This window comes from Salmo salar, chromosome ssa06, assembly GCF_905237065.1.
Source record: "Salmo salar chromosome ssa06, Ssal_v3.1, whole genome shotgun sequence".
Classification (NCBI taxonomy): Eukaryota; Metazoa; Chordata; class Actinopteri; order Salmoniformes; family Salmonidae; genus Salmo; species Salmo salar.
In genome coordinates, this window is record NC_059447.1 from 80,803,303 (window position 1) to 80,813,527 (window position 10,225).

The window sequence follows — 10,225 nt, forward strand, 5'->3', positions numbered from 1 at the left end:
CAACCTTTTAGTATGTCATAAATTTGTGGATTCCCTTAATAACGTTGTGTGACTAAGTAGCGTCATTGTTTCTCAGTTTAAAGGAAGTGAAATTACATTTCAAGCAAAATGAATAATCATTTCACTCTAGTCAATTATATTTAAATGGTTAATGACCTTAGAATTGAGCATCTGTGGCCTACACTTAAGAAAATCCTCAATTACCTACAAAAAGTGTCATTGGTGTTACCATCATTGCCGTTATAGTACTCCTACAGGTGGCACAATGTTATCATAATGGTAAAAAATTATTTAAAGTCATTAAGCGGCCATATTAGTTGATTCAGAATGGGAAGATGTACCCAAATCCATTTAAAAAAAAGAAACATTCTTCAAAAATGTACTTCATTTTTTCCCAAATGCTACAACCAAATGCCACTGCAATTCAGGAACAACCCATCTAGGTGTGATACCATGTGACCCAGGAGTACAGAAAAGCTCCTCTAATTAAACACTCTCTGCTCTCTGACAACACAACCTCAAACTTGAGACTTTTTAGACATCAAAACTCACTTTATTGTCTTGCAATATTAGAAGAAAATCTAACTTGCGATTGTGCGCGACGCCACGGTGCTCTCCATGCGCTGTGACGCAGGCAAAACATTTGACCCAGCGTTTTCTGTAATTACATTAATCCAATACCATCTGAGTGGGGCAGAGTGAGTAGTGTTGGAGGAGAGCGAGAGGGAAAAGGATACAAGGTAGTGGTCGGAGACTTGGAGGGGAGTTGCAGTGAGATTAGTAGAAGAACAGCATCTAGTAAAGATGAGGTCAAGCGTATTGCCTGCCTTGTGAGTAGGGGGGGGGACGGTGAGAGGGTGAGGTTAAAAGAGGAGAGGAGTGGAAAGAAGATCCTACTGCTCTGAAAGGATCAACCTCTAGTTGTCAGACAGGTTCTTTTGCATTTCCCATGAAAAGGCATGATGACGTAGTTGTGCCACACCTCGTCACTAGTCTGGTTGAAACCTAGTGCGTGGATGGCAACCGTAACACTAACAAGAGGCCTCTTAATGGTAAGGAATGGTTTATTTTCTTTCTCAAACCTGATTTCAGTGTTAAGAGTTTAAAACATCTTGATTTAAAGACGTTCTATAAACGTAACACGCTCTGTTGAAAAGTTTAGCGTCGTTTAGGAGAATGCAGCCATACACCTTTATGCAGTCTAACCTGTCCTCAGGATAATGTTCACTAACTTGAGTACACTTTACATGCTAGCACTGCTAATAATAGCATTTACGATTTCCTATTCTTAGTGACTGTCATTATTCTGTGTTTGTGCAGTAAAAACTGATAGGAACCTTCAGAAATACTGCATGACTCACCATACACTGATTATGAGTGAATTTGAGTCAGATGGAAGATTGAAAGTAGGCATTTTAACTTCATAGATTTAGCTGGTGGTAACTTGTGGAATAGACACCAGCTGAAATGCGGTTTGAACCAATCAGCATTAAGGATTAGAACCACCTGTTGTATAATCTTTTAACCCACCAGATAGAAACTCATACCGATGTCATAGTCGATTTTCACATTGTTCCTTTTTTATACACTTATAACGTCTAAAATGTAGGTGTGTTTCTTTCTTACAGGACAAACATGTCATCAACAACTTCCAAACGAACACATCATCTAACTCTGATAGCTGCTCTTGGGGTTTTGTGTTCAGTGGTATTATTTTTTGTTTACTTTCATCCAACATCTACTGTATGTCCATCTCGATTAGATGATTTGCCATTTTTGGCAAAGGGAGATGTTTCGTCATCTACCGAAAAACCTGTGGAAAAGCCGCTTGTGTTGCTCTGGTTCTGGCCACTGGGTTTGAGATGGAATTTTGAAATCTGCAAAACCCATTTCAACATCGATAGCTGTGTTCTGACAGATGACAGATCCCTTTATGACAAAGCAGAGGGAGTGGTTGTTTTTCACAGAGACATCAGCTGGGACCTGAAGAACCTGCCTCAGTCTCCTCGTCCACATTTTCAGAAATGGATCTGGTTTCATGTGGAATCACCAACAAATACAGCCAGAATACCAGGTCTGGAAAACCTATTTAACCTCACTTTGAGCTATAGACGAGATGCTGACATCACAGTGCGAAATGAATTGACAACCGTGAAGACTGAAAAGGACAGTGAGTTTGTGCTGCCCAAGAAGGATAAATTGGTTTGTTGGATTGTGAGCAACAACAATCCTTCAACTGGGACAGGAACCAGAGCAAAGTACTATCAAGAGTTGGTCAAACACATCAAGATACATGTTTATGGTTCTGCTTTTACAGGGAGTCGTTTGAAGTATGAGGAGTATTACTCAACCCTTGCTAGCTGTAAGTTCTACCTTGCATTTGAGAATTCAATCCACAGAGACTATATCACAGAAAAGGTGAACGGACCACTTGTAGCAGGAACCATACCAGTAGTCATGGGCCCACCCAGAGAGAACTATGAACAGTTTATCCCAGCTGGTTCTTTCATTCATGTAAATGACTTTACTAATGCAAAGGCACTGGCTGACTTCCTCCTCCAATTGGACAAGAATGATGAGATGTATGTAAGTTACTTCACCTGGAGGAGGTACCTTAATGCCAAGCCCCACCTCCTGACAATGCAGGAAGAGTTTATTCAACCTGTTTGTTTAGCGTGTGAATACGTGGCAAGAGACAAAGGATATTACAATGTTGTCCACAACCTTTATGAATGGTACTTTGGATGAGGGTTTAGCCATCATTTTGTAAGCACAGAAAATATCTTTTCACCTTAGCTATGTAAACAGAATACTATTTTAAGTGTCTTCGGATTTGGGGATATTTTGTTGAAAAAAAATGGTATCAATTTAAAGGATGGGTTAACAAGGTTTTAGGGTCGATTTCTTTTTAAATTTGTATATATATATATATATATATTTTTTTCTAAATGTTAACATTTTTTATTAAACACTTTGGAAGCAGCATACACTGTAAACCCCAATGTGCTGTCATTACTCAACTTTTAAGGAACCCATTACACTTAAAACATTTTACTGCAGTGGGCTAAATCAGCTGGTCAGAGTTATTCTTGGTAGTCTTAAACAAATCTCCTTTGAAACCAAAGTATACACCTCACACACATGGTTAGGGGCTTGCAAAAAGACACATGTACCATGTCAGATATAGAGTTGAAATGTACTACATTTTCACTTTGCATGTCAATATTACATTTTATATACATCACAGAAGACCGAACTATAACAAAACGGTCTGACATAGACACACCTACAAGCCCTCAGTCCAGCCTCTCTCAGCCTATTGCAGACAGCCTGAGCACTGATGGAGGGACTGCGTTCCTGGTGTAAAACGGGCAGTTGTTGTTGCCATCCTGTACCAGTCCCGCAGGTGTGATGTTCAGATGTACCGATCCTATGCAGGTGTTGTTACACGTGGTCTGCCACTGCGAGGACGATCAGCTCTCCGTCTTGTCTCCCTGTAGCGCTGTCTTAGACGTTTCACAGCACGGACATTGCAGTTTATTGCCCTGGCCACATCTGCAGTCCTCATGCCTCCTTGCAGCATGCCTAAGGCACGTTCACGCAGAAGAGCAGGGACCTTGGGCATCTTTCTTTTGGTATTTTTCAGAGTCAGTAGAAAGGCCTTAATTGCCTACCGTCTGTAATCTGTTAGTGTCTTAACGACCGTTCCACAGGTGCATGTTCATTAATTGTTTATGGTTCATTGAACAAGCATGGGAAACAGTGTTTAAACCCTTTACAATGAAGATCTGTGAAGTTATATTTTTACAAATTACCTTTGAAAGACAGGGTCCTGAAAAAGGGATGTTTCTTTTTTGCTGAGTTTATTACCTGATTAGAATTAAATACATCACGTATGACAATTTACTTAGAGCCACATATTTTAGTTAATGAATGTGAAAATTGACCTAGAATCAAAAGTAATTCAAATAATTGATTGAAATACACTGCTCAAAAAAATAAAGGGAACACTTAAACAACACAATATAACTCCAAGTCAATCACACTTCTGTGAAATCAAACTGTCCACTTAGGAAGCAACACTGATTGGCAATACATTTCACATGCTGTGGAAATTATAGGCAATAAGCAAGACACCCCCAATAAAGGAGTGGTTCTGCAGGTGGGGACCACAGACCACTTCTCAGTTCCTATGCTTCCTGGCTGATGTTTTGGTCACTTTTCAATGCTGGCGGTGATTTCACTCTAGTGGTAGCATGAGACGGAGTCTACAACCCACACAAGTGGCTCAGGTAGTGCAGCTCAGGTAGTGTTTTTTTTCAATATGGCCCATGCACTGATTGAGTGATGTAGGTGACCCAGACACAGGACCAATACAAGTTAAGCTACCACAGTATCCCCTTGACCATTTTAGATCACAAAGGGACACACCAGACAATAAACAGAGACCGGAACAGAAGAATAGGATATGATGGAGAGAGACACCAGAAGAACAGAACAAGCCATAACAGAAGAGGTTAGACATAGGAGACAGTAACAAACAAGAACCTGAGATGGCAACAGACAAGACACAGACAGTAACAGACAAGACACAGACAGTAACATACAAGACACAGAGAAAGTGACAGAATAGGGCAGATGGATAGAGAACAGAGGTGGATTGAGCACACAGTAGAGAGAGAGAGAGAGAGAGAGAGAGAGAGAGAGAGAGAGAGAGAGATGTATGTTATGGAAGTTTGGCAATACACTGTAGTAGAGGTCTTCACGGGCCCATATTTGTTCCCATCATCAAATATGATTAAGTAGTACCTGCCTTAGACTGCATCAAACCGGGAGAAGCTAGTTAAGCTAGCAAATGTTAGCTAGCTAAGCTAACTGAGGCTGCAGTGCACGTGATTTCTCATCCTACAGTCATCCTACAGTAACAACTCCATTCAGTACATTAAGTAGCAGTTGGTTGGTTAGCAGTTGGTTGGTGCCGCAGAAAAATCAGTCTGCCTGACCCTCAGCAGGCTGATGATGACTTCCTGGTCCATGCAGTGGACACAACTGAAGCTTACACAGAGTGAGTGTCTGTGTATGTCATAGTTCACACCCTGAGGGAGCTGCTCAAGTGCAATGACACCAGGACAGAACTTTTCCCCATGATAAAAAAAAGTAATGTCATTTACTTTCTGATAATTGAGTGTTGTCAAGATCAAACATAATTCTTAGCAAGATTTATTTTCACCTAAAACCAATTATATTTTCTTATTCCTTGTAGCTTTTGGAAATATAAAAAAGCGTACATTTTGAACTTGACAATGAAACTTTCTCCTTCGACAAATGTGCTGACTTTGTGGATGGTTATGATCTGATAATGTGGGGAAAATATGGAGAAAAAAATAAGGAGGAGATTTCACACATCAGCTAAAAATAGTTTGGGTTGACGCATAAAATAAATCATTGGCTTTCTACGCAACAACATGGTAAGAGCAAAATAAAACAATTGCTATATTACCACTTAAAACAAAAAGAATGTGCTCTATGCATAGCCGTGGTAAGAAGGGGTGCTGAGGGTGCTGCAGCACCCCCCTGATTAATCAGATTATTATTTTTTTTATTTTTTTATAAAAAATAAATGAGTGCACTGAGCCTTTATTACACGTGTATGAGTGGACAAAAATAGTTGTCAGCCGCACAGGGACAACACAATTCACAGCACCCACACCCCTAAACATCTTCCCGAAGCCATGGCTCTATGCACATCTCGCCATGGTTGTTATTGCTGCAAAGCTTTGAAGGATTTTCTATCTATCCCCCACTCCCACATTCCCCAGTTTAGAAGCTCAGAATCTTGCGCCGCTGGTTTTATTAAGAAAGTCTTCCATGTGTCCTGCTGCTACAACTGTATCCCCTTTGTAGAGGAGACTTTTACTGTCAGCAGAGGTAAGTCTGGAGTCAAGACATTTCTTCTTTAGTCAATTTATTTGTCCTCTGTACACTATTTTTCCAAGGTATTACACCTGTTGAATTATTGCCTTCACGTTGTTGTCTATCTCATGTCTCATCCAGGCACTTCATACCTGAATATTTAAATGTATCCCAACAGTGCCAAATTCAATCTCTGACTTTGTTTCCCTGCCTCTCATAGATCAGCATGACTGCGCGCGTGTCCAAATGGCACTTGGTAACTTAAGGCAGGGTTTCCCAAACTCGGTCCTGCCCTGTGTCATGACGGCTGGGCTAGCAGCAAGCTTTGTGAGTGTGATTGGTTTCATACACTCTTAGAAAAAAGGATTCCAAAAGGGTCCATCGGCTGTCCCCATCGGAGAACCCTGTTTGGTTCCAGGTAGAACTTTTGGGGGTTTTATGTAGAACCCTCTGTGGAAAGGGTTCTACAGTCGTGGCCAAATGTTTTGAGAATGACACAAATATTAATTTTCACAAAGTCTGCTGCCTCAGTTTGTATGATGGCAATTTGCATATACTCCAGAATGTTATGAAGAGCGATCAGATGAATTGCAATTAATTGCAAAGTCCCTCTTTGCCATGTAAATGAACTGAATCCCCCAAAAACATTTCCACTGCATTTCAGCCCTGCCATAAAAGGTCCAGCTGTCATCATGTCAGTGATTCTCTCGTTAACACAGGTGTGAGTGTTGACGAGGACCAGGCTGGAGATCACTCTGTCATGCTGATTGAGATCGAATAACAGACTGGAAGCTTCAAAAGGAGGGTGGGGCTTACAATCATTGTTCTTCCCCTGTCAACCATGGTTACCTGCAAGGAAACATGTGCCGTCATCATTGCTTTGCACAAAAAGGGCTTCACAGGCAAGGATATTGCTGCCAGTAAGATTGCACCTAAATCAACCATTTATCAGATCATCAAGAGCTTCAAGGAGAGCGGTTCAATTGTTGTGAAGAAGGCTTCAGGGTGCCCAAGAAAGTCCAGCAAGCGCCAGGACCGTCTCCTAAAGTTGATTCAGCTGAGGGATCGGGGCACCACCAGTACAGAGCTTGCTCAGGAATGACAGCAGGCAGGTGTGAGTGCATCTGCACGCACAGTGAGGTGAAGACTTTTGCAGGATGGCCTGCTGTCAAGAAGGGCAGCAAAGATGCCACTTCTCTCCAGGAAAAACATCAGGGACAGACTGATATACTGCAAAAGGTACAGGGATTGGACTGCTGAGGACTGGGGTAAAGTCATTTTCTCTGATGAATCCCTTTTCCGATATTTGGGGCATCCGGAAAAAAAGCTTGTCCGGAGAAGACAAGGTGAGCGCTACCATCAGTCCTGTGTCATGCCAACAGTAAAGCAACCTGAGACCATTCATGTGTGGGGTTGCTTCTCAGCCAAGGGAGTGGGCTTACTCACAATTTTGCCTAAGAACGCTGCCATGAATAAAGAATGGTACCAACACATCCTCTGAGAGCAACTTCTCCCAACCACCCAGGAACAGTTTGGTGAGGAACAATGCCTTTTCCAGCATGATGGAGCACCTTGCCATAAGGCAAAAGTGATAACTAAGTGGCTCGGGGAACAAAACATTGATATTTTGGGTCCATGGCCAGGAAACTCCCCAGGCCTTAATCCCATTGAGAACTTGTTGTCAATCCTCAAGAGGCGGGTGGACAAAGAAAAACCCACAAATTCTGACAAACTCCAAGCATTGATTATGCATGAATGGGCCGCCATCAGTCAGGATGTGGCGCAGAAGTGAATTGACAGCATGCCAGGGCGGATTGCAGATGTCTTGAAAAAGAAGGGTCAACATTGCAAATATTGACTCTTTGCATCAACTTCATGTAATTGTCAATAAAAGCCTTTGACACTTATGAAATGCTTGTAATTATACTTCAGTATTCCATAGTAACATCTGACAAAAATATCTAAAGACACTGAAGCAGCAAACTTTGTGGAAATTAATATTTGTGTCATTCTCAAAAACTTTTGGCCGCGACTGTACACCAGCGGATCCCATCCAACTTGAAGGAGCTGGAGCAGTTTTGCCTTGAAGAATGGGCAAAAATCCCAGGGGCTAGATGTGCAAAGCTTATAGAGACATACCCCAAGAGACTTGCAGCTGTAATTGCTGCAAAAGGTGGCTCTACAAAGTAATGACTTTGGTGGGTAAATAGTTGTGCACACTCAAGTTTTGTTTTTTGTCATATTTGTTGTTTGTTTCACAATAAAAAATATTTTGCATCTTCAAAGTGGTAGTCATGTTGTGGAAATCAAATGATACAAATAATTCCAGGTTGTAAGGCAACAAAATAGGAAAAATGCCAAGTGGGGTGAATACTTTTGCAAGCCACTGTATAGCATTTTGCAACAAAATAAAAATGATTATTTGTCTCTCTGAAAAGAAACCATCAAGTAGATTTTAAAGAAATACATGCCTGTCATTGAACAACCCCATTCCATGATTAGACAATGAAAATAACACCAAACGCTTTCATAATTTCTTTGAACAATACAAGCTAATTCACCAACATTTCTAAGAATGGATATTGGAATGAAACTATTGCCTATTCATATTGTATGCTGCTTCTGTTTTTACCTGTGTTGTAAAATGCACAGGTAGCATGTACATTTATACACTCCTTTCTTAATGGTAGTACTGCTCTTGTGCTATCATATGTACAGTGTATTCATTACCTCTTTCCCCTGTTTCAAAAGCACTACCATTCCACCACCTTTCAAGTCCATTTCATTCCTGTGTGTGTCCATAAAGTATCCTTGCATGAAACCCCCCAAGAATTTTTGAGATAAAGAACCTTGTCAGTGTGTTGGCCTGTGATCTAGAAACCTGATCTTGACAGCTATTTTGCATGACCAGTTTTGCAGCTCCATGCAAGAACACATTCTTGGCCAGGTGTGGAGATCACATGACCAGTTTCACACTGTTTACTTCAGATACTGTGCATCTTACTGGATTTTATCAATTTAAACTTTGTGATAATTCAATAACAGCACTACTGTAATCAAGTTGAAGTATATGGTTGTGAAATAGTAGTAGTACTGGTAGTGGTAGTGACTGCAGTAGTGATCATTTTTTATTTATTTAAATGCAACCATTATTTAACTAGGCAAGTAAGTTAAGAACAAATTCATATTTACAATGACTGCCTACCCCGGCCAAACCTGAACTGATAGTAGTAGTAGTAGTAATAATAGGGTTGTAATAAGCTATGGGTTAGGTAAAATTTGTTATTTTGCGGTGGTTTCAGGTGTGGAGTTATTATAGTGGGATATCGTGAGTTAGTAGAGATGGCTAGAGTGAGTACTATAGCAGTATAAACTATAGAATGTAAAAATATATATATATATCTCATTTGGAACATTCTGAGGCAGTGGTTTCAGTTACAGTTTTTTACTCTTCAATGGCTTTGGTGCTATTTTCCAAATTCTTAGTACAAAACTCCAAAACTGGTAACACTTGTAACACAGCAATTCTTATTTTCAAAACCTTTTATTTTGCAATAATTTTGTTTGGAGACATATTTCACCACAGAACCATTTATCCAAAATATACTGTTATATACTGTTTACTCTGAAGTACCATGAGAACATTGATTTAATCAACAAAACACAACATAGTGAAATCTTCTCAATTTAGTTGTTTTAACAAGCAGTTAATACAATAGCAAAAAAATGCAAGATACATCGATCCAAAATCCATTCTGCCAGAGTGACTTGGTGCAGTGAACAAGTGACTGAATTTTTGTTGTTGTAGTATGTGGTTACAGTTTTGAAACATTGCACCAAAGTCATTGAAAGGAAATGTAAGTTGCCTGCTTGTGAGCATTCAACAGTTGATGAGCATCACATTGTGATCAAAGTGGTTGGGTAGGTTAGTCTCACACCTCTTTCATTCCTCTAATAAAACAGGTAAAGCAACACCTCATGGCACAATGCCTCTCCCAGTTTGACTCATATATTTTTTGTGTAAATGTTGCATAATAACTTATTTACATAAGTATTCAGACCCTTTGCTATGAGATTCGAAAGGAGAACCTTCCAGAAGGACAACCATCTCTGCAGCACTCCACCAATCAGGTCTTTATGTTAGAGTGGCCAGGTTGAAGCCACTCCTCAGTAAAAGGCACATGACAGCCTGCTTGGAGTTTGCCAAAAGGCACCTAAAGGACTCTCAGACCATGAGAAACAAGATTCTCTGGTCTGATGATACCAATATTGAACTCTTTGGCCTGAATGCCAAATGTAATGTCTGGAGGAA

At 40.4% G+C, this 10,225-nt stretch overlaps 1 protein-coding gene across 1 annotated transcript; it reads left to right on the forward strand.

Annotated features, from left to right (window-relative positions):
- The first annotated feature begins 915 nt into the window (after positions 1-915).
- On the forward strand, positions 916-2,996 carry LOC106608181 (4-galactosyl-N-acetylglucosaminide 3-alpha-L-fucosyltransferase 9). Its single transcript, XM_014205969.2, has 2 exons — positions 916-1,052; positions 1,629-2,996. Exon 2 carries the CDS (start codon positions 1,636-1,638, stop codon positions 2,746-2,748), a length of 1,113 nt encoding a protein of 370 aa, XP_014061444.1. The 5' UTR covers positions 916-1,052; positions 1,629-1,635; the 3' UTR covers positions 2,749-2,996.
- The last annotated feature ends 7,229 nt before the right edge of the window (positions 2,997-10,225 follow it).